At 40.8% G+C, this 23,886-nt stretch overlaps 1 protein-coding gene across 8 annotated transcripts in view; it reads left to right on the top strand.

The window, feature by feature from the left end:
* Positions 1 to 23,886, top strand: part of DENND1A (DENN domain containing 1A) — a 367,825-nt gene that overhangs the window by 4,518 nt on the left and 339,421 nt on the right. For all 8 annotated transcript variants that reach the window (XR_005589908.1, XM_039506504.1, XM_039506501.1 and 5 more), the window contains exon 2: positions 16,601 to 16,671. Coding sequence is in view for 7 of the 8 variants with exons in the window: in XM_039506504.1 (XP_039362438.1) it covers positions 16,601 to 16,671 (71 nt within the window). In the remaining variant the exon portion in view is untranslated. The remainder of the gene's footprint in view (positions 1 to 16,600; positions 16,672 to 23,886) is intronic.

Genomic DNA, 23,886 nt, shown 5'->3' with positions numbered 1-23,886 from the left:
ACCACTTGGTTTAGGTAACTAAGTACAATTCCTATTTTACAGAAGGGGAAACTGAAGTGTAGAGGTTAAATGAGTTGTGGCAGGCTCCAGAGGGAGTCAGTATCAGATCTTAATAATCTTCTCTCCTTTTCAAAGTTAAAATGTTCCTTCCCAGTAAGAACTTGGGTGAACTGAAATTGCCATAAGGACATGTTGCCTATAAGAATTTATAATAGTTGTTGAATGTTAGAATTCTGGACTAAGAATTTTGATGCTATCCTTGAATTACAATTATTCAGTGTAATTCATGATAAAATAAATGAATTAGTTGATCTAAATTTTCCAGAACGAGTGATTTAATATCCATATTTGTTAGTCTAAAGATTTTTTCTTAGTTGTCTTGGCTGTTGCAGTTAAGACTGGGTAATAATGGCCAAGGGAATGTTACAAGGCCTTTAATATCTGGCCAAAGACACAGGAGATCAAATTTGAACACATGCTTTATCAGAGAGACAAGGTGGGTGAGGTAATATCTTCTATTGAACCAATTTTTATTGGTGAGAGAGACAAGTTTTTGAGCTTTCAGTCATTTTGTATCTGCTTTTACAAAATAAGAAAGTTATTCAATTCCTAAACCAAATGTGTCATGGGAGGTGAAGCAGGAGGTGTAGATGTAACAACCTATTGTATTAAAAGGATATATGGAAGTGGGGGTAGGGAGGATGGCTCAGGTGAGATGCATCCAATGGTGCTGCAGTAAGTGATAAAAGCTGCTGAAGCATTGACAAATACTTATCCGTCTTTCTTAGTTCAGGAGAAATTTTCTGAGGACCACAATGTGGTTAGTATAATGTAATTTAAATAAAGGTCCAGAGACTTAGCAGGAAATTACCCTGCAATTTGACAGTGATTGTGGTGACAATGTGTGTGTGGAAGAGGAAAATGTAATCAAGACATTTATAAATTGGGTTGTTTTCAAACTCCCATTTACATAGGCGGAGAGAGAGGTTGGTCCAAGAGGAGGAGATGATGAGAAATGTAAGTGGGGCAAAACCCTATAAAGCAAGCAGTTGGCCAAACCTTTTGATATGCATGCTATATGGTGGGGATGTCCACTGTCCAGGGTCAACATCCAGCGGACAAATCAACCTCCGGATGCAAGGATTCCCATGAGGGTCTTATCCCGGACTTTGCTTCTGTGTCAGCCTTTGAGTAGGAAGTCTCTGATAAATTTGAAGCCCCCGTCCCCAACCCAGCCTCCTCTTGCTGCTGTAAGGAAGAAGGAGCTTTCTCCCCCCCACTCAGTCTCTTGTGTTCTGTGAGGGTGGACGGAGGGTCTCCACTACTTTACCCTTAACTAGTTGCCTGGCAGTTGCTGTGATGAGGGTGAGAGTCTTCCTTACCCTTTCCCCAGCATCTGCTGTTTGAGACAGTTGTAACTCCAATGCCTCTCCTACAACTCCTAGCTTTCCTTAGCACCAGCAGAGTGAAATTGCTCAGTTCTTTGTCATTATTACTTTTGCCTTCATGGTTCCAAATAACAGTGATGCAAAAAATGCTCATTTTTCACTCCTTTGTGGCTTGCTTATCTGCTGACTTTGGATGGCAGCTTGATATCAGCTTGTCCTCAGCTCATGTTTGGAAGAGTGCCTTCATAAATGTAAGGGCTAGAAATGTAATTTTTAAAAAGTTGAAGGCTTAGGTTCTGCAGAAGCTTTTGGGAAAGAGTCCTACTTGCTACAGGCATGTGGGTTTTCCAAGCTCTGATCATAACGAAAATGCAAAAAATTCTAATCATACATTTGTCTGTTGGCAGGGGTGAGAAGGATTTAATGCCACCAGGCAAATGGATGAGTAAAATTTTTCAAGGTTGTTCTATGCTTCATATTACTTTAAATTTACAATTCTGTTGTTGAGATATTTAAAAATAAAATAGTTTGCTTGCTGGGTTGCAAACAATGTTGAAAGTCTTCCCTTTTGGCTGGATAGCAGTAATTGGCAAAAACGGATTCTAGAGTCCTGCATGTGTCCAACAACAAAGCAAAAAAAGTTAATGTCAAACTCCACTGAACACAAAACAAATCAATATTTTTTATTTCTAAAGCATCTCTCATCAAGGATTTTAAAGTCCCTTGCAATTATATTTACAATTGTCTCCTTACGGAAAGAATCAATGTAAGCTGATACTATGCCTATTTCATACATGGGTAAAGCATGTATTTAGACGCAAGGTGATTTGTTCAAGGTCATCACCAGTAAGTGATATGGCCAGGAAAAAACCCGGGAGTCCTAACTTCTCAGTTCCCTGCTCATAACTAATAGACCAGTAAATATGGTAGACTATGCAGCATGAAAATAACATTACTTTTTACCTGGGCATGCACTTCAGTTTTATTTTAGATAAATATACAGTAATGAGGCATTGAGTGAAGAATTACAAAGAGGAAGTACCTGCAAAATGATCAGTAGCTGCAGCAAACTGACATGAAAGGGATTTGAAAGTTGCCAAAAATCCTGTAAGCTTTCAGTCCATGTATAGCTGCAGGAAAGAAGGCAAACTGGATGTCTGGTTTCCTTGATCTGGAAATATACTATAAATAAATAAAAGGAGGTGGTAGTACTGATAAAATACTGGTTAGGCTTCATGCAGAGCATTTCATACAGTGGTGCAGGTCACTGTGTGCTGGAATGAATGTAGTTATTCTGAAAGGGGTTTAGTGTAAAGCAGCCTGAATGCTACCAAGTCTCAGCAGATTTTACTAATAAGGAATGTTTTACTCTCATTACTGGAGTTGTTACTCCTTTGAAAAGAGGAAACTTATCCACATAACATTGTCATGTCCATCCTAAACTGTTGCATAGCATTGCTTTGTGCTGTAAAATCCATGTTGCATTCTATTCCAGAGGTGACTGCATTTCAATGATGTGTGAAAAGATTCCTATATATGTAATTTGTAATTCGCTTTGAGACCGTTAACATGAAGAGCACTGTACAAATGAGGCCTCCTAATATCATTCTATACCAGTGGTTCCCAAACTGGGGTTCACGAAATGTTACAGGAGGTTCTTGGGAAAAAAATCCCTAATAATGGACAGAGCTGTCCCTAGGAACCCTGGCATGGGGCCAGCAGCCCAGAGCCCCTGGACTTCCAAGAGCTAAGCAGATCTAAGCAAGCATATCTATCACACTGAGATGTAAACTTCAAGACTCCTTATAAGAAATGGAAAGGGAGGAGGATATTTTTTGTTGTTTTTTAAATTAAATAGGCAGCTAGTATTGTTTTTTAAATTATTATGAAGAAGTTTAAGCTTTGTTGTAACATGTGTTGTTTGCCTGGACTGCTCAAGACCTGAATGCTTGTGCAGGAGGAACTCTTTGAGTTGGCTTCTTAAATACCTTCATGCTGTTTCACATCTGATACTCCTTGATGAAATCTAGGAGCTTTGTCTTATAACAGGTTTATTCAAAGTGATACAAGCTATGAAAGTGAGATCTTGGAAGAGTGTTGACGTTTTCATAATGTAATAATACTGTAATGATAATTAATAATAATAGTGTGTAATAAGCATATCATAAAAACAAATTTTATATTTCCAGGCTCAATGCTTTTATAATTTATACTCAGGTAAAGGAGAAAATCCCTGGAAATATTCATTTTTAGGAGGGGGTTGCGAGACTTGACATTTTAGTGAAAGGGGTTCACAGGTTGTTAAAATTTGGGAACCACTGTTCTAGATCAGTGGTTTTCAACCTTTGGTCTGCGTATCCCTGGAGGTCCACAGACTACATATATCTAAGATTTCCAAAAGGGTCCACACTTCCATTCGCAAATGAAAAAAGGTTGAAAACCACTGTTCTCGACAGAAAACACCAGGCAGTATAAAGGAAATGCATATATTGGTAAAACGTTAAATTTCTATGTTTCACTTGACTTTAAAGTCTGTGGCTGTACTTTCCAAGGAGCCTAAGGGAATTAGGCATCCAAATCCTGTTGAATTTCAATTGGAGTTGGATGCCTAACTGTATTAGGCTTCTTTGAAAATTCCATGTTTAGATTAAATAGACTATTTCCCAGTGTTATTTATCATGTACACTAGTGTCTAAGGTCAACCCAGAATGGGCCCCCCATTGTGCTAGGCACTGTACAAACACAAAGTAGCAGATGGTCCTTGCCCTGAAGAATTTATTATCTAAATGGACAAGACAGTCAAAGGTTTGAAGAAGGGGTATAACACAAACAGAGTGAACAATGTGATGGCAGCAAACATCATGTTAGTTCCACAGTTTTTGTTTTGTGTCTGTGGCTTTGTTTATATGTGTTTGTACTTAAGGAGGGGATAAGCTAAATGGAAAGAAAAGGGAAGAAGGATGGGGCATAGGAGAAGGGAGACAAGAGGCACGTGTGGAGTGAAGATGAACTCGAGAGGGAGGGAGAGAATTGGACCAAATAACCAATCAGCACAGGGTAGAGACAGTTCAATAAACACTGTAGGAAGTTGTCTGTGGGTACATCTACACCGAACAAAACCCAACCAACCAAACAAAAAAATCCCCCAAAACAAAAACCAATGGCAGTGAATCTCAGAGCCTGGGTCAACTGACTTGAGTTTGTGGGCTCTTGCTGCAGGGCTATAGTCACGTAGCTATTTTGGCTCTGGCTGGAGTCTCGGCTTTGAGACCCCTGGGTCTCTGAGTACAGGCTTCAGCCCAATTTGGAATTTTTAGCCCCACAGTGTGAGCCCGAGTCAGTTGACACGGGGTTGGAGATTTGCTGCTGTGGGTCTCCTTATGCAGTGTAGACACACCCTGAATGTCTAGAGGGTCCTTGTTTCTGCTCCTGCCAGTTGGAGTCTCTGCATGGCTTCTTTCTTCACTTTTACCCCAAGGCCTAATTGCGGGGGTGGGGGAGGTGAGGCACCACCTGGCTCTTTTTGCCCCCAGAGTAAAGGTGGTCTCTTCCCTGCACATTTTTGGGTTCAGGGGTCTGTAAGGGGAAGGCTCCTTTCTGACAGGAGTCTCTCTGACTGGCTCCTCTCTGTAGTTTTTCCCCAAGACCACATGGCCGGGAGGAAGGAAGGCATTTATGTGCTCTTGGGCTACCTGTCCTAATGTTTATTTTTATCTGTAGAAAAAATGTTATACCAGTAAGCAAACTAATAGAATTCAAAGAATGATCTTAAATAACTTCCAGAGTCCAGAAGAATTTGTATACTTTCTAAATTTCTAACTTCAGTGGGAAGAATCTCAACTGGTTTTGTTTTGCATAAATCTTCATTTGCATTTCACAGAATCGCAGACTATCAGGGTTGGAAGGGACCTCAGGAGATCATCTAGTCCAACCCCATGCTGAAAGCAGGACCAATCCCCAGACAGATTTTTACCCCAGTTCCCTAAATGGCCCCCCTCAAGGATTGAACTCACAACCCTGGGTTTAGCAGGCTAATGCTCAAACCACTGAGCTATCCCTCCCTCTGATGAGCTCGCCATACTCTCTTCACCCACTTCACTCCAGCCAGGCCATCTGACGCAGCACCCAAGTCATAGGAGCAGAGGAAATGCCCTGTAGATAGCCCTCTGCTCTGATCTACGTCAACAGCCTGTTCTGACAGTGGCCAGAACCAGCTGTTTCCAAGGACAGTGTAAGAAACTCTGAAGCAGCCAGCTAGGGAATAACCAGCCTACAGGGAAAACTCCTTCCTGACCTTCACAGTTAGAGTTTGGCTTCTGCCCTGAAGCATAAGGGCTCGATGTCCTTTTTCCACTCCTGCGTCTATGCCTTCTTCTATGCGACGTCCTTTGCACAAGCAACGTCCCCGTCCAGCCCTGCGTTCGCCTGGGCCCTTTCCTCCTCCGAGTCTCTATTTCAAACATACTTCTTCCAACAAGCTGGCCCACCCCAACTCTCCTCAGCAGGTGGCTGACATCCCCTAGCTTGAAACAAAACTGTTGCTTTTCGCTGCCTCCTTCGTATCACCTACCTGGACTGGAAGGGACCATGCCCTTTTCTGTGTCTAAGCATCAAGAGTGCCATACAAATAGATAACCTGCATCTCATACATTGCGCAGGCTCTTGTGGATGGGAGATGTCTCAGACTCTGTTTTGCTGTACGAGCGCCCTGCACGTTGAGGGTGCCATGTAAATGATTTCTAGAAAGGTTTCCAGCCCGGTAGCAGAGCGTCTTCACTCTGGCTTCCCCTTCTGCTGGCTCCTGTGTTGGCAGCCCTGCTGGAGTGGGAGAGGCACATTCCAGTGCTCTGCAGGAGTTCAAAGCTTGTGCAGACTCCAGCTTCGGGACCTGGCTAGGTCCTGCAGTGGTGGGCGTGGCATAGGAACTTCTTTAAATCTTGCCAGAGAAAGGTGCCAGCTTCTTTGCTTTATAGCATCCGCTGCACCAAACCCTCGTCAGCACACCCAGCCCTGAATGGAATATAACAGCTACCACCACCACCAGTAATCCCACTTGGCGCTTACACGGCCCCTTTCAGCTCAGGGCCTAATTACTTTATGGACACCCCTGTAGGGGCTATGTTGTATCAGGACCCTGCAGCCAGCAGGAGGTGAGCAAGTTGGTTTTAAAAAGGGAGGCAGGGGGAGGAGGAGTGAAGGAAGAGCCTCTGTAAGACAGAAGGCAGCTTCCTCAGGGGACAGGAAAGAAGCTTGTTCAGCTGATTTTGTTTAAGACAATAAGGACTGGAAACAAGTTTTAAGGGAAGATACTAGGTTGGAGCATTTGCCCTTGTAGTGAGCCCCAGCTGCTTGATGTGGTGGGAAAGATAAACAAATAAACCATGTGTTTCATCATGTAGGCTTCTGTCCTATTTCTGTTTCTGACAAAGTCCCCTTTTTTCTTTTTTTTTAAATGCTGCTCTTTCTCAGTGCTTTCACACAGCTCTACAATTAAAAAAAAATAAAATAAAATCCTGAGGTAGTCTCTTGCTAATAAGGCATTATGCTTCTTCCAAATCTATCACCTCCAGACCCGGAGTTACAGGCCTACGCTGGAAGCATAATGTGCAGAGAGTACTGTGCCAGCATGGGGGATGAGGGGAAAAGACAGACTGTGCACTGACAGTGGGAGAGTTGGAGTTATGATTTTAGAAGCAGTATTATCTTCACTGAAAATAAATAAATTGGCATAGCTCAGAATTTTGCCTTTAAAAGGTGCGTAAATACATTTTTTAAAGTTAAACTTAATTTTCTCTTAGAGTGAGTTGTCTTGAGAATAGCTCTTTTCCTGCATGAAATTTCTTTTAATCAAATCTTAACGCCCATCCTTATTAACATGCTCTGATGTTTTGTACAAGACTCTACTTTTCTAAAATATACTGTAGTACCTTCTTCAAACTGAACAATAAAGTAACCGAACCAAATGAGTTTTGTGATGCTGTGTCCTTGATATTTTTAATCATATTTATGTTCTTCCTTGCTAATTAATAAAGTTTTGTAATCAATCTTGGTTCTCCCAATACTTAGTACAACTATTGAAGTTCTACTGTATTCTTGATCTGGCGAGCTTTCTGATTACTGAAAGCATGGATAGAATCTGGACTGGCATCAGATGAATGTAGTTTTAAACAATAAGTGATGCACAGTAATGTCTGCCAAATGTGCATATAGCATGTTTACATTATATTTGGTGAGTTCCTCTGTGAAGTCTTGGAAGCACTTGTTCCCTTAATTCCACAAAAAGTTATAAAATGTTCAGCAAGTCCCAACAATTATTTCATTCTCCTGCTGAGGTGTTAGCTTATTGAGGGTTAGAATGCACTCTTTGATACTAACTTTCCGACTTGGCAAAACTACTTTAATTTCACTGTTCACAGAAATAAATGGAGGCTTGTCATGGAATATTAAAAAGTAAAATTTAATGCTGCTTTGTCTGAACGTATCAATGTATAGTACTTATTTGCCAGCTGTGTAAAGCAATTTTTTCACCAAAAGACTTAAACATACCCCTTAAAATAGCAAAAACTCTGTTGGTATTATATTATAAAATTTCAAATATTTTTTACAGTTACAGTATAAACTTTAATTAAAGAAACATGCTAAAAATAAAGGTAGGAATAAGCAAGGTAAGATAAGACTGCAGCAGTATATGTCAAAGGGGAATGAAGTATTACGATGTGAAACAGATAATGGAATCTCATACTGTTGTCCATCCTACATCCTCAGCCTATTCTGTAGCTAACAGTCTTTTCATTTGGAGCGTACTCTAACAGAGACCACTAGTTGCAATAGTCATGCTTTTTTTTTTTTTTTTTCAAATATTTATACTTCCTTGTAAGCTTTAAATTTCTCATAACTTATTAATATAGATAAAAACAGAATGTGGCTACTAAATGGAATCTGGGACTAATGGCATGTTGCATTTAAGAAAACTGAATTCTGAACAATGCTGTCAGTACCAAAAGGCTCTATAAGATCGTAAATACAGTGCCTGACAGAAATGTAAATGTAGCACAATTGCAGTCCATTTTTGATGCTGTTTTTAAAAATATTTTTTATGAATTTTCATAAAGAAACAAATACAAAAAAGGGTAACATATACAAGCTGTAAAATGTTTACAAATACTGCACATTTCACAGGATATTGAATAAAATTATGCGACTTTACAACTTGTCAAAGCTGCAAGACCAGACAATACAAAATCGGACAATATTACACAGACATAACGTGCTAGAGTGGAGGTAACAATGATAATCAAAAGACATACACAAATAGGCAAAAATATAGGAGAGGGTTGGGGAGCATCACAAGGGAGGGGAAAAAGAGGAGAAGTTAGGTGGAGTGGAAGTCTGCCATATGAGTGAAGCAATCTTTATCCAGATGTATCAAGAGATAGGGACCAATTTCTTTGATTTAATAAAATTGTTCTCTATTTTGATAAGCTGTTTTTTTTTCTTTTGCTGGTAACTTAGGTCTGAATACCACTGCTTCTGGACATAAGCCCTACTCCTCCATTTTTGTAAAATCATGTACTTGATAATCCTTGGGGCCCTCAAGAACTAAAGTCTTTGTGGTGAATTAAACTTAGCGTAGTAGGTACATAACCTAGGATGTAATTTTCAGCTGAGGTTTGGTTACTGAAGCTCAGCACTGTTTTCACTCATGTCCACCTCTCTCCACAGCTGCTTGGCTGCTGGACAGTCCCATAGCATATGCATCAGAGTTCTTTCTTTGTTACAGTGCCAACAAACATCAGAGGACAGGGCCCCCTCTATACAGCCTCTCTGGTGTCTGGTGCATTTAAAATAGAAACTTTTGCAGTATATCAGGCATAGCCTGAGATCCACAGAAGCATTTTTAACATTCCATAATGTGCTGTCATTGGGGTTCTTTTAAGGGCTGTGATAACTCCCCTTCCCACGCTTTGACAAAGAATTCCAGACCAATAGAGTTCCTCTTCATTAATAAAGCATCTTGGCCTCAAAGGACTCCAGTGACTAGCAACATTGTACTTAGCTACCTTAAGGACAGTATGGAGCCCTGAAATATGGCATGAGGCAATGGTAATTGCCATTCGAAAGCCTGGAGAGCCTCCTGATGAAGTGAGAAGCTATAGGCCAATTTCTCTACTATGTACGACCTATAAATTTCTTGAACGTATCATCCTCAAAAGAATATGCCGTTTTATTGAGCCAAGTATCCCTGTTGAATAGGCAGGCTTATGGCCAAAATATAGTTGTTGTGAGTGCCAGAACTTGGTCACAACTCACATTGAGGCTGGCTATCAAAAAAAACCCCTAAAGACTGGCACAGTATTTGTTGACCTGTCATCTGCATATGATACTGTATGGATTAAGGGCCTGATGCTAAAACTTGCTAAAATTATACCTTGCTACCAAATACTTCACCTGCTCTGGACCATGCTGAGTAACAGACGCCTGCGGGTGTACCTGGGTAAGGAGAGCAGCTCACCCCGTATCATAAACAACGGGCTACCATGAGGCTCTGTACTTGCACCAATCTTTTTAAATATTTACTTAAGTAACATACCTCCAACTAAATCAAGAAAGTTTGGATATGCAGATGATCCTGCCATGACAATCCATGCATCAAACCTCCATGACACTGAGAGAGCATTAAATGAGGACCTCCAAAATATGGAACAATATTTTCAGAAATGGAGGCTCAAACCAAACCCTGGAAAAAAGAGTAGTAAGCGCATTTCATCTTGATAATAGGAGTGCCAAAAACACTGTGAAAGTAGATTTCTGTGGTAAAAATGTGCAACACGATTACGCTCCAACATATCTCGGAGTGAAACTCGACCACACCCTCTCTTTCCATGATCATCTTGAAAAGGTAGCTGCAAAGATAAAAACGAGAGCCAACATAATCCAGAAACTAGCAGGTACAACCTTGGGTGTACCAACATCAGTGCTGCGAACACCTACAACAGCACTTGTATATTCAGTGGCTGAATATCGTGCACCAGTATTGAGCAGGTGCAGCCACACATGACTTGTGAATACCCAGCTGAATACAGTGACTCCAACATCACGGCTACCTGTCCTGTCTAACATCGTTCCCCTACCGATACACTGAACTGCTGCAACATTCCATGAACCTCAGTGAATCCAGGAAAACAGATGCCTTCCTATTCACCAAGATCTTGACAACACCTCTCTGCAACAGTAACTCCATTGATTTTTCCCTGTTTATTTTGTAACCAAATACTGCTCTGAATTTTTGAATTACTGATAGGAGGCCTGGAATAGTGGTTTCTGGTTTAGATATGTACAGAAGGGCATCATCTGCATATAACATCAATTTATGCTCCATGGAACCAAGTTGTATGTCTTGAATATCTGGATGAGCCCAGGTAGCTATTGTCAGGGGCCCAAGAACCAAATAAATAAGTAGTGGAGTCAGTGGGCACCCTTGAGTGGTATCCCAGAAGAGACTGAAAGTGTCTAAGGTCACATTGTTGGTTGTGATATGAGAGGTTGGGTGAGAATATAATGATTGTATTCAGGAACTAAATATGAGTCCAAATCCAAATTTCTGTAGGGTATAAAACATATTTCTCCAGTGTGCTCTATGAAAAGCCTTTTCTGCATCTAAGGCTAATATGGCTCAGAGTCATCTTACTTCACTGCTATAATACCAGTAAGTTGTCATGACAGCCTCTGACAAACCCGACTTGATTTGGGTGTATGATAGAACCTAAAACCTTCTCCAGTCTCATCTCTGGAACTTTTGCCAATAAATTGATGTCACTATTAATAAGCAACAAAGAATCCTGTGGCACCTTATAGACTAACAGACGTTTTGCAGCATGAGCTTTCGTGGGTGAATACCCACTTCTTCGGATGCAAGTCCTTACCCTATTAATAAGTGAAATTGAAACATAATGTGGCCTAAGTTCCCTCTAAGCTGCATGGCCACGCAGCAGCCTATTAAGTGCAGGTGCTCAGGGCTGCGGTGGGGAGAGATGGTACTTCTCCAGCCCTGAACCGGCTAAGGCCAGGGGAGAGGCGCCCCTTCCCTGGCCCCAGCCCAGGACCTGCCGCAGCCAGGGGAGAGATGCCCCTCCCCTGTCTGCAGCCGGGACAGGCTGGGTATGGGGAAGAGGCGCCCCGGCTCCAATCCAGTTTGGACCGGTCGGGGAAGAGGTGCCTATCCCGTGGCCCCAGCTCCAAAGCTGCCACAGTGGGGAGAGGCGCCCCCCCCCAGCCCAGGTGCTGCTGGGGGGGAGTTCTCTCCTTGCTGTAGTGCCGGGGCAGCCTGCATCCCAAACCCCTCACCTCCCCCCCTCCGCCCCTTCCCACACTTGGAATACCTCGGTCCCATCCCTGCCACATGACTTTTGTTATGTGCATCAATATGGAGGTGATGTGTCACACATCACATCCATATTGGTGCACATAAGAAAATTCATTCCGCATATGTGTGGGAAAAATTAGAGGGAACACTGATTATGTGGCATCTCTCCCTGGTTTAGGAATAACTGATATTAGGGCTTCTCTCAGTGTAGAGGGAAGGTTGTCCTCTAGGAGTGACTCATTACACTTTTAAGCATCTTGTCAGACAGAAGATCAAGGAGGTAGCTAAGCCATCTGGCCTGGAGGCTTTCCGCACTTGCGTGTTCTTAATCACCTCAATTAACTCATCCTCTGTTAGGGGTGTGTCACGGTTTCTGTGCTAGGCTGCAGTAATTTGCGGTATGTAATGTTTTTGAAAAATTGATTCAAAACATCTTTGGAGGGGTGTTGTACATATGTTTATAGAAATTAAAGAACGCTTCATTATTAGGTTTAGTTGATGTCCATAATTTACCATGTTTATAGAATCATAGGACTGGAAGGACCTCGAGAGGTCATCTAGTCCAGTCCCCTGCACTCATGGCAGGACTAAGTATTATCTAGACCATCCCTGACAGGTGTTTGTCTAACCTGCTCTTAAAAATCTCCAATGATGGAGATTCCACAACCTCTCTAGGCAATTTATTCCAGTGCTTAACCACCCTGACAGGAAGTTTTTCCTAATGTACAACAGAAACTTCCCTTGCTGCAATTTAAGCCCATTGCTTCTTGTCGTATCCTCAGAAGTTAAGGAGAACAATTCTTCACCCTCCTCCTTGTAACAACCTTTTATGTACTTCGAAACGGTTATCATGTCCCCTCTGTCGTCTCTTTTTCAGACTAAACAAACCCAATTTTTTCAATCTTCCCTCATAGGTCATGTTTTCTAGATCTTTAATCATTTTTGTTGCTCTTATCATGGATGGCCATGTCTTTTGTCATAGGTGGTATGCCAGCAACTTGCCAGCTCTTTGACCCAATTCCCAGAAGTCCTGCCTGAGTCAAAATAGGATGAATTCAGACTGGGCCGAGTGCAGCTTGTTAAATGAATATCTACGATTCATCAGATTGCAGCAAATCTGGAAATGGGGCTGTGGCATAAGACAAATAAAGCTCTTTTAGTTTTTTCTAAATGGCTATTATATTTTCTCCATGATCTCTCTTCTTGGCAGATGCAAAACTTATAAATCTACTCCTCAAACAGTCCTTGAGTGTCTCCTACAATAGCTGCTAGAAGATGTTGAGGGTTCGTTTGCCTCCAGGAACAGGCCAATTTATTTCTCCACTATAATTCTGAAATGGAATGTAATAGAAATGAAAAATGAAATCTCCATCTACATGGCTGTTTATTGCCTGGGTCTGTTGCTATTTTATAGGGACATGATCTGAGACAGCAGTTGTATTAATGGAAGAGTCAACTACAGAATTAACCAAGTCTCTGGAGATCAAAAAGAATAGGACCCATTTGGCAGAGAAAAGTAGTCCTTACCCAATACAGCATTTTTGCCAGACGGTCCACAAGAAAAGTTGTCGTGCACTCAAGCTCTATGGGATAGTATTTACTTTAGTAATTGAATAGATATAGAGTACAGACCATGATGCTGCCACCTTAATTGGGTCAAAACAATCACTGGAGTTGCTAAAGGAAGTTTAAGTTCAGGAAAGTAATTTTAAAAATTGTACCTTTTAATTCCTTTTGCAGTACTTGTTACTGTATTTGCCTGCTCCCTGTGAGATCTATTTTCAGCGCTGTGGACAGGTGTGATGATGCGGATCTGGCGGGACCCAACTGAGGTGCCAATTCAGGACCAATTGCTCAAACAGGGCAGTCACAGCCCAAGGCTGGGGTTTTTCCACCCCTAAGGCAAACCAAACCAGCCAGACAAAAATGACTTCGGTTTCACCCCACTGGCTAACCACAAGTCACACAAGCAATTTCCTTAGACACTCCACTTTCCCAGTATCACCACCAGTCCCACTCATCCTGGGGATGAATGGTTATGAAAACCAACACCCCAATAAAAGAAAAAGGTTCTCTCGATCCCAAAGAATCAAGCCCCAGACCCAGGTCAATATACACATCAGATCTTACCCACAAATCACGCTGTTGCCAATCCTTTAGAATCTAAAATCTAAAGGTTTATTCATAAAGGGAAAAAGGTAGAGATGAGAGCTAGAATTGGTTAAATGAAATCAATTGCATACAGTAATGGCAAAGTTCTTAGTTCAGGCTTGTAGTAGTGATGGAGTAAACTGCAGGTTCAAATCAAGTCTCTGGAGTACATCCCCCGCTGGGATGGGTCATCAGTCCTTTGTGAAGAGCTTCAGCTTGTAGCAAAGTCCCTCCAGAGGTACGAAGCAGGATTGAAGACCAGATGGAGATGAGGCATCAGCCTTATATAGGCTCTTCCAGGTGTAAGAACACTTCTTTGTTCTTACTGTGGAAAATTACAGCAAAATGGAGTCTGGAGTCACATGGGCAAGTTCCTGCACACCCTGCTGAGTTACAAGGCGTATCTGCCTCCTCTCAATTGGTCAGTTGTGTAGCTGATGGTCCTTAATGGGCCATCAAGCAGGCTAGGCAGAGCTAACACTAACTTGTCTGGGATTTTTCCTAGAAATACAGCACAAATCTGAAATACAGACAGTATACAGCCAATACTCATAACTTCAACTACAAAATGACATGCATACAGACAGCATAATCATAACCAGCAACCCATAACCTGGTCTTAGACACCTTAGATGACCCCCTTTACCTAAGATTTGGTGCCACTACAGGACCTTGGTTGCAAACCATGTTCTATATGGTCCCAGTTTATATCAATAACGTCACAACAGGGAGTTGGTCATTTCACTTGCATTAATTTTTATAGAAGATGTATGCCAGGTATGTTTTATGTCGTATCTGGTTAGTTTTTTATTGTTATGGATGAGAAATTAAGACTCTGGGAAATTGCAAGTGTCCTTTTCCTAGAACTCATGTTTAGATGCGTAATGGGATTTGGCTGTCATTCGATAGCAGCACCATTAACCTCAGGCCTTTACTTCACATGTTTTTGGCAGCTCTCTCAATTTTTCACACTTTTCAGTCCTTTAGGGTTAAAATCTTGCCTGTTAGTAAATTCTCTTAACAATGTATTAAGATAGCAAACGAAATAGGAAGATTCTCTGCCTAGTCTGTAGCACATCAGCATTTAAACTCCAATTAAACTAATCAAATCTATGGAATTGAAATGGAGAACAAAACAGTCTTCAGATGATAAGGTTCCCCCTTACCCCTCTGGACCTAGTGCAAGTAGGAACCAATGCCATAGAGGTGATGGATTATGTAGACTATTTAAAATACTATTATTAAATGAAGACCCTCTCCGACTCTATGCCAAGGTTCTAGTTTGACATTACCAATTCACCATTTACTAGTCAGACTGTAGCTGTAGTTGCTACTTGAACAGAGAGACTGTTATGTCCACCCTTTACAGTTTTTTCCAGTTGGAGAAAGAACTTTGGGTGTTTTTTTCAATACATATTTTCTTCTTTCTTTACCAGCGTATGGATACTTTTCCCCTCATTTTCCCCTTGTTTTGATTTGCCTTTTCAATTTAAAAAAAGTATAATTGTTCTCTCCAGTTACGTGCTACTTATAACTCTTTTTTGAAATATTAAAGATACACTTAGCTAAATTGAAAATAGAATTAGCAGATTAGCAAATAGTTATGATAATTAAACAGTAACTCCATTGATAGGTGCAGGAAGGCAAGGCTAGTCCATTGGCAACAGAGGTCATTAAACTGGAATTTGCATTATTGCTCTTATCTCTTTAAAAACCTTTGTAATTAACTGTCTGTATTGTACTGAATGTGCCTCTTTCCTTTAGATGTTTTCTGAGATGTCTGCACAAAATGACCTTAGTTCCCCCCCACCTTGAAGTCTGTGTTTTCTGCTGACTGAATAGGTACCATGAGGTTGAAACTGAAGGCCACAGTGTCAGAATGTGAATTTAGGTTACTTCTTCCCATTCCCTCAGTGTAGTGCTCTGCTTTCAGTTTAGTTAAGTGAAAAAGATATTTGATTTTCTTTTCTGTAAAATGGATGAATAAGCAGAATTTGCAGTTAATTGCTTTGGTACGTCCCCACCTGATAATCAAGTTGACTACTTATGACCCAGAACTGGAGTGCTACAGTCCAAGGAAATAAGCAGAGCTCTCTGCAATGTTATCTTAAAATGCATAGAGTTTTATCTTTTTCTCCTTTTTCCACTAAAGTATAATCCCTTCAGGTTGGCAGAAATGGGATCAATCTCTTTAATACCTACAGTTGTGGACTAGTTATATATTAAGAATGAGGTTTAGATAGGCACGTAATTCCAGTAGGTTAATTCCTATTGATTTTTCGATGGGAGTTAGTTGCTTAACTTTCTTAGGCACCTTTTGAAAACACCACTTTAAAATAATGGTTGAAACCAATACCACCTTTGTGTGTAAGGTGGAAAGATGTGATCTGATTGACATCTTAAGATATATTATTCATTTAATTATATAAAACAGCAGAGTAAATCAAGCCCAATATGATCTGTTTTTTGCTTTTATAAATGCTGTGTGAAACAATAAAATACAGGTACTGACCACTGTGGGAACCTGGGTACTGGGAGAGGAACCATTGATCAGATCTGGCATGGCAAGTTTAACAATGGTGACTTCACAAATGTAAATGTCTGTGTGCACTTGAAAAGCTGCTTTTCCCCAAAGCTGTTGTTCAGCTCCATATTCTGAAAGTGTTGTTAATGTGTGTAATGTATCATTCTGTTTCAGACAAAACCCGGAAACAACATTTGAAGTGTATGTTGAAGTAACCTGTCGAGGGACAAGCAGCATTGGAGCAGGTACTAGTTTGCATTTGAGTTCTACTTATTTTTTATGTAAAACTTTTTCAGAGATCACATAATATAATCTAAGTAGTGATGCAAACACTAAAATGTTTTCCAAAAACTTAAGGGAGCATGTTACTACGGTATACAGTTTTAGTCTTTGATTTTTACAGGTTGAATCCTCTAAAATTTTAAGAACAGGATTAGGAGTTAGGAAATCCTGAGTTCTAATCCTGCCTTTTACTCACTTCATGGTCTTGGGCAAGTCCTTTAACTTTTCTGCCCGAGTTTGCCTCATAAACTGGGGATAATGTTTACTTCACAGGGATGTTGTGAAGATTAAAATGGCACCATCAATGTAAACATCAAATTAGGAACATTTTTTATCTGCTGTTGTTACAAGTAATACAGTAAGCAGAAATTGAAGGTTTTACAGACCTTCTGGATAGCATTTCCCACAAGGCAGCTTTCTCCTTCCTCTTGTTAAAACACTGGCCAAGTCTACTCTCTTCCTTCCGCCAACGTTTTCCCTTCAAAGAAGTAATAAGACCTAGAAAATAGTTGTAAAATGCTTTGATTGTGACTTTTCATTATCAAATGTTACTTCATGTCCAAATAGTCCAGGCAGTTTTTTCCACATAGTATTCTTCAGGCAAAAATGTTTCATGAGTATTTCAGAAAAATGCCATTATCACCAAAACACAGACGTAGATATAGTTAGATGGTTTAACTATTTTTTCTTAAACTTAAGAAAGATTGACAGCAGGCAGGGAAAACCAAGGTTGAAATTCTTAATGTTGGAACTAGTTCATAGCACTCCGTTTATGCAGTCATTTTCTGGTGGGCCATCTGATAAGTGATGTGAAAAGGAGAGATGTCAAAATCAGGCTACTCTGATTGGTCAACGCTTCCTGGAGTAACATCTCCTTGAGGTGCTTCCTGGAGTGAGCAGACATGAGCAAACATGTAGCCAGGTGGAGTATGATGAGCCTGAAGGTGGCTGGGATTTTTAGGAGTGTACCAATAGGAAGCCACTCATCTCCAGTTACCACCAATCAACAAATACCAAATTATGAATTATAATCCATGAAGACCAAATAACTTTCATTTTTTCTTTTTACTGTCATTTATTTGTCCTGTCCAAAAGAGTTTAAGTAGAGTACAGTGTTGGTGTGTCCTACAGCTGTATAATCCACTATCTCTGCCATTTGACATAAGTGCAAGGATTCCATTTTATAACTTGTTCCTAAGAACATAAGAACGGCCGTATTGGTCAGACCAAAGGTCCATCTAGCCCAGTATCCTGTCTACCGACAGTGGCCAATGCCAGGTGCCCCAGAGGGAGTGGACCTAACAGGCAATGATCAAGTGATCTCTCTCCTGCCATCCATCTCCATCCTCTGACAAACAGAGGCTAGGGATACCATTCCTTACCCATCCTGGCTAATAGCCATTAATGGACTTAACCACCATGAATCTATCCAGTTCTCTTTTAAACGCTGTTATAGTCCTAGCCTTCACAACCTCCTCAGGTAAGGAGTTCCACAAGTTGACTGTGAGCTGTGTGAAGAAGAACTTCCTTGTATTTGTTTTAAACCTGTTGCCTATTAATTTCATTTGGTGACCCCTAGTTCTTGTATTATGGGAAAAGGTAAATAACTTTTCCTTATCCACTTTCTCTGCATCACTCATGATTTTATATACCTCTATCATATCCCCCCTTAGTCTCCTCTTTTCCAAGCTGAAGAGTCCTAGCTTCTTTAATCTCTCTTCATATGGGACCCGTTCCAAACCCCTAATCATTTTAGTTGCCCTTTTCTGAACCTTTTCTAGTGCCAGTATATCTTTTTTGAGCTGAGGAGACCACATCTGTACGCAGTATTCGAGATGTGGGAGTACCATCGATTTATATAAGAGCAATAATATATTCTCAGTCTTATTCGCTATCCCGTTTTTAATGATTCCTAACATCCTGTTTGCTTTTTTGACGGCCTCTGCACACTGTGTGGACATCTTCAGAGAACTATTTCCTTACTTGTAGCTAAATTAGCCCCCATCATATTGTATGTATAGTTGGGGTTATTTTTTCCAATGTGCATTACTTTACATTTATCCACATTAAATTTCATTTGCCATTTCATCCTGCACTTCTGATCTGTTTTTCCAGTGTCAGAAAATATGAACAAATTTAACCGTAAACGTTATATTGTACAGTACTAGTGTCTGGGTATAATCTTCTCTTTGAAGTTTGTTTGCATCCCCCTGGAGGGATTAATTTCCTGCTGTGGGAAGGTGGGTTAAAAAACGCTGCAACTACTTTACTGTTTTTTAATTGGAGGATTTAGTATGCACTTTGTTCTATAAGCAAAGTGATTCTGTGGGAGTTGAATTTTGGTTTTTGTTTTGTATATTGATATGTTTGCACCAGCAAAATTTTCAGAAATTGTTCTTTTCCTAAGTGATTGTTTAAAAAAAAAAAAAAGTGGGAGGAGGGATTATGTGGCACTAATCTGCTACCAGATATCTTTAAAAATAGTTTTAAAGTGATTCATATAGAATCAGAAATTTATATATGCACACACCATCATTTAAAAGATTTTTTTTACCCTTTTCTAGACAAGTTCTTGACATGTTTAATCCACGAAGGGTTTTTTTTAGTGGTTTTATGCTAAATGAAACAGAAATCATGGAGTATTATGGTTGGAAGGGACCTCAGGAGGTCATCTAGTCCAACCCCCTGCTCAAAACAGGATTAATCCCCAGACAGATTTTTACCTCAGTTCCCTAAATGACCTCCTCAAGGATCAGAACTCACAACCCTGGGTTTAGCAGGCCAATGCTCAAACCACTGAACTATGTATATACATGTTTTATTATGATAAAGAATGACTGGAAAGGCACACTAAACAGCTAGAAACAGCTACTGATCTATGTGTATAAAGTGTAAAAACAGTTTATCAGGGATGTGTAATCAAATATATTTTTCCCCCTAATGGGGCTGAAATCCTCTGATGATTTCGGGACAAATTTCTTTGATGTTCTGTGTCTTGCAGGATAAAGCTACTGACCAGTCTTTTGTAATAGACATAATTTTTATGTAACTTCATCTGTCTTTTGCTAGTATGGATTTGAGAAAATGCTGCAAAGTTTTAAAGCCACTGATATGTTATACTGAAAGCGTGTCTGCTTGTGGGGTGGTGAAAGCAGCCTCCATTTTACTGAAGGTACTGATCCAAAAGTTTACATGGTGAGATGTTTCTTGCCATGTGTAAAATGTTAAATGAATTTTAAAATAAAGCTTTTAATTACAATTGGTATGTCCTAGCTCAGTGGTTCTCAGCCAGGGGTACGTGTACCCCTGGGGGTACTTGGAGGTCTTCCAGGGGGTACATCAATTCATGTAGAGATTTGACTAATTTTATAACAGGCTACATAAAAAGCACTAGAGAATTCAGTACAAAGTAAAATTGCATACAGACAATGACATGTTTATACTGCTCTGTGTACTATATACTGAAGTGTAAGTACAATATTTATATTCCAATTGATTTATTTTATAATTATATGGTAAAAATGAGAGTGTTACTGAAAAATTGCTTAATGTGTTGTAACACTTGTATTTTTATTCCTGATTGTGTAAGCAAGTAGTTTTTAAGTGAGGTGAAACTTGGGGGTACATAAGACATATCAGATTCCTGAAAGGGGTACAGTAGTCTGGAAAGGTTGAGAGCCACTGATCTAGAATACAAAATCAGATTATGAAAGTTTATGGGTACTAATACAGTAAAGGCCTTTTTGTCTAGAAATAAAAGCATTGAAATTTTGTGAAAACCTAAGAGAGTAAGGGTAGGTCTATACTCACCGTCCGGGTCGACGTGGTGAGTTCGACTTCTCGGAGTTCGAACTATCGCATCTAATCAAGACGCGATAGTTCGAACTCCCCGCGCGCTCCGGTCGACTCCGGAACTCCACCACCGCGAACGGCGGTGGCAGAGTCGACCTTGGAGCCACGGAGTTCGACCCCGCCGCGTCTGGATGGGTAAGTCAGTCGAACTAGGGTACTTCGAGTTCAGCAGCTACGCTATTCGCGTAGCTGAACTTGCATACCCTAGTTTGACCCCCCACCCCCCCTTAGTGTAGACCAGGCCTAAGTGTGTTAATTTCTTTACAGTTGTTTTCCACTCAAAATAATCTAAAATTGAGTGATATACTATCTCCTATGTTTTGCTTAAAGCTGATTTTTAGGATTTAGTTTTTTACTTCAAAATAAAAGTCTACTTATATTACAAAAAAATCTGTTCTATTGTGCTTTCATTTCTGTTACTTAGGAACTTCTTTTAAAGTAGCTAAGTGTATACAATTAACTACTAAAATTCTGATTGTTCCATATAGCCTAGGCAGAAACCTCTGCTTTTTTTAATATTGGAACACTTGTTACAACCATCTTAAAAGATATATAAATGTACTGGTTTTAGCTCAGATGCTTGTGAACACTGATCATAATTATAAAGGCATTCATCATGTACTTTGACATATATTATATTTTGGTTTGCATGAGAGAGAATATGTATATTTATTTTATCTCCTCTAATAAAAACAAAAATACTGCCAGTCTTTTTAGTAGTGCACCGAAATTTAGTTGAGATGATTGCTTACATTAGGTGAAAGGCTATTATGTCATGAAAGAATATAACAACTCTGCAGAATATGTTGCTTTAGACCTAGAGTACCACATTTCGGAAGGGTGCAGTAGCTCTGAGAGGACTCCCACTGCATGAAGGAACCATTTGGCCTGAAGTGTCTGTGCTCCAGGATTTCTTCCCCAGAAATTATAGGTTGAGGGAGAAGGATGGCTGACCAGAAGATGACTTCTCTGCTGTGCAAGGTGGAAGAAGAAAAAATTGTACCAAATACAATGAAGTAGACAAAGCAAGCAGCTATTATCATAGTGCACGGGAACTCCAGTAATGGATCAGAATCCCATTGTGCCAGGGTTCTGTTCAAACAGAACAAAAAGCTTACAACCTAAATATAGAACAAGAGATAGATGAATACAGAAAGACGGGGGAGTTAGGGTGGCCAGGCGCCTGGTTTTTGACCGGAACACCCGGGGACCAGACACACAGTCTGGTTACCACAGGTGGGAAGGCATCGGGTCATCACCGGCATGAGCCCCTACTCAGCCAAGGCCACCTCCTACTTGTGTTGAGTAGTTGCAGTTCCCAGCCCCAGCAAAGCAGGCGAGTCTTTCCTGACCCAGGCAGGGGAATGGGAGGGGAAAAGCAGCGAGCAACTGGGTGCAGGGAGAACCAAAGAAGAGTGGATGGGGACAGGGCCTCGGGGAAGAAGCTGGGCAGGGGAGGTTCTGGCACTCCTTCTGGAGTGTCCGGTTTTTAAATATTACTAAGTTTGCAACCCTAAGGGGAGTACAGAGAAACAATGAGATAGTATTGTCTAAAATAGACAAGACAGGCACAGGGTAGGGGAAGGAGTCTAACACAGGCAGAGGAACAATGTGATGGCAGCAAACGTCATGTTAGTTCTACAGGGGGAGGGATAGCTCAGTGGTTTGAGCATTGGCCTGCTAAACCCAGGGTTGTGAGTCAATCCTTGAGAGGGGCCACTTAGGGATCTGGGGCAAAATCAGTACTTGGTCCTGCTAGTGAAGGCAGGGGGCTGGACTTGATGACCCTTCAGGGTCTCCCTTCCAGTTCTATGAGATAGGTATATCTCCATAATAATCTATGGAGATATAGCTGTTTTTTTATAGAGTGGGTTTACTTAGGAGGAGATAAGCTAAATGGAAATAAAAAAGGGGAGGAAAGAGAAGTGGGGGAGAGGCAGGGGAAGAGAGTGCTAGGAGGGGCAGGTGTGGATTGAAACTGAGCTGCAAAGACTGAAGGAAAGAGAGTTAGAGGACTGGATCAAACAACCACTCAGCAGGGAGCAAGGAAGGTCACTCTCAGAACATTCTAGTTTTGACTGGACTGTCCAGAGGTCCCTGCTTCTAGTGCTTTGGCTGCTCCCCTTCCTACCAGCTGGGGTTTCCTGCTGGCTCCTCTGCAGTTCTCACCCAAGGCCACATGGTAGGGGGGATGGGAAACACTGCCAGGGTACTAGTTTCCCCAGTGTTTGTGTGTGGAGGGTATCCCCTTCACAGTTCTGGGTCCAGGGGCCTGCTGGGGGGAGGAGTGGTTCTGGGCCCCATTTTATGTGCTTCCCCTCGTGCAGCAGTCCCTGCTTTGCCTGGTTCTGTGACTATTGGCTGGAGTCTTTCAATGAGTTGGGGTCTGGATGGAAGGAGAAATATGTGGAGGATGTTTGGTTTACTAAGTAGGAAACATTTCTGGGCCAGATCCTCAGCCCTTTTTTGTGTCTCCAGGGATGTTATAGAACCAGACCTGGGTTGAGGGTGTTACAAATAGTTTTTACGACTCCTCTCTCAGCTGTTTCCATCCCTTACTGGGCACTGCTGAGGACTGAGCCTTCAGTTTTGAGGTTTGTTCAGTTCTAGTGTCTAATCTGTAAAATGAAAAAAGATAACCATCTTTTCTTTATGTGAAAAATTTCTTTTAATGTTTGCTGTGTACCAACAATAGCCTTCCAGGAAAAGCTTATAATTTATTCTCTGTGGCTCTGATTTATACATTTTGTCCTTCCACATTTGTGGCATTTAATTCAATTCCACCATTTACTTGTCAGTATCAGGAAGACATGTGTGCTTTTGTATATTCATCAACCTTATTTTGGCAATTGTAGCATTCCCAGTGAATCACTTCTGTAACTTTCGAGATACTAAATTGAGCTGTGAGATGCACATTCTGAAAACCACTAGACAAACTAATCTCATTTGCAACTACACACATTTGGGTAGCTATAATGCTTTTAAGGACATATGTATTTAAGGAAAAACAATTAACCAACCAGTTTTCCATCCTTGACCTATTGGTGGCTGATCTTGACTTCAGTGGGAGCAGGTTCAGGTTCCTGATGAATTTAAGATGGGTAGTAATTTTTAAGACCTTACTTTCTAGAATTACATGAGAACTGGTAACCAGTCCTATCTTAGCTTTTCAGTTGTGATTCTTTCTTAACTGGTTTCAGAGTAGCAGCCGTGTTAGTCTGTATCCGCAAAAAAAACAGGAGTACTTGTGGCACCTTAAAGACTAACAAATTTATTTTAGCATGAGCTTTCGTGAGCTGCAGCTCACTTCTTAACTGGGTTTGTCA

The sequence above is a fragment of the Mauremys reevesii genome, linkage group 19 (assembly GCF_016161935.1).
Source record: "Mauremys reevesii isolate NIE-2019 linkage group 19, ASM1616193v1, whole genome shotgun sequence".
NCBI lineage: Eukaryota > Metazoa > Chordata > Testudines > Geoemydidae > Mauremys > Mauremys reevesii.
Note: the sequence above shows the minus strand (reverse complement) of the source record. Positions and strands in the feature narration are given on the sequence as shown.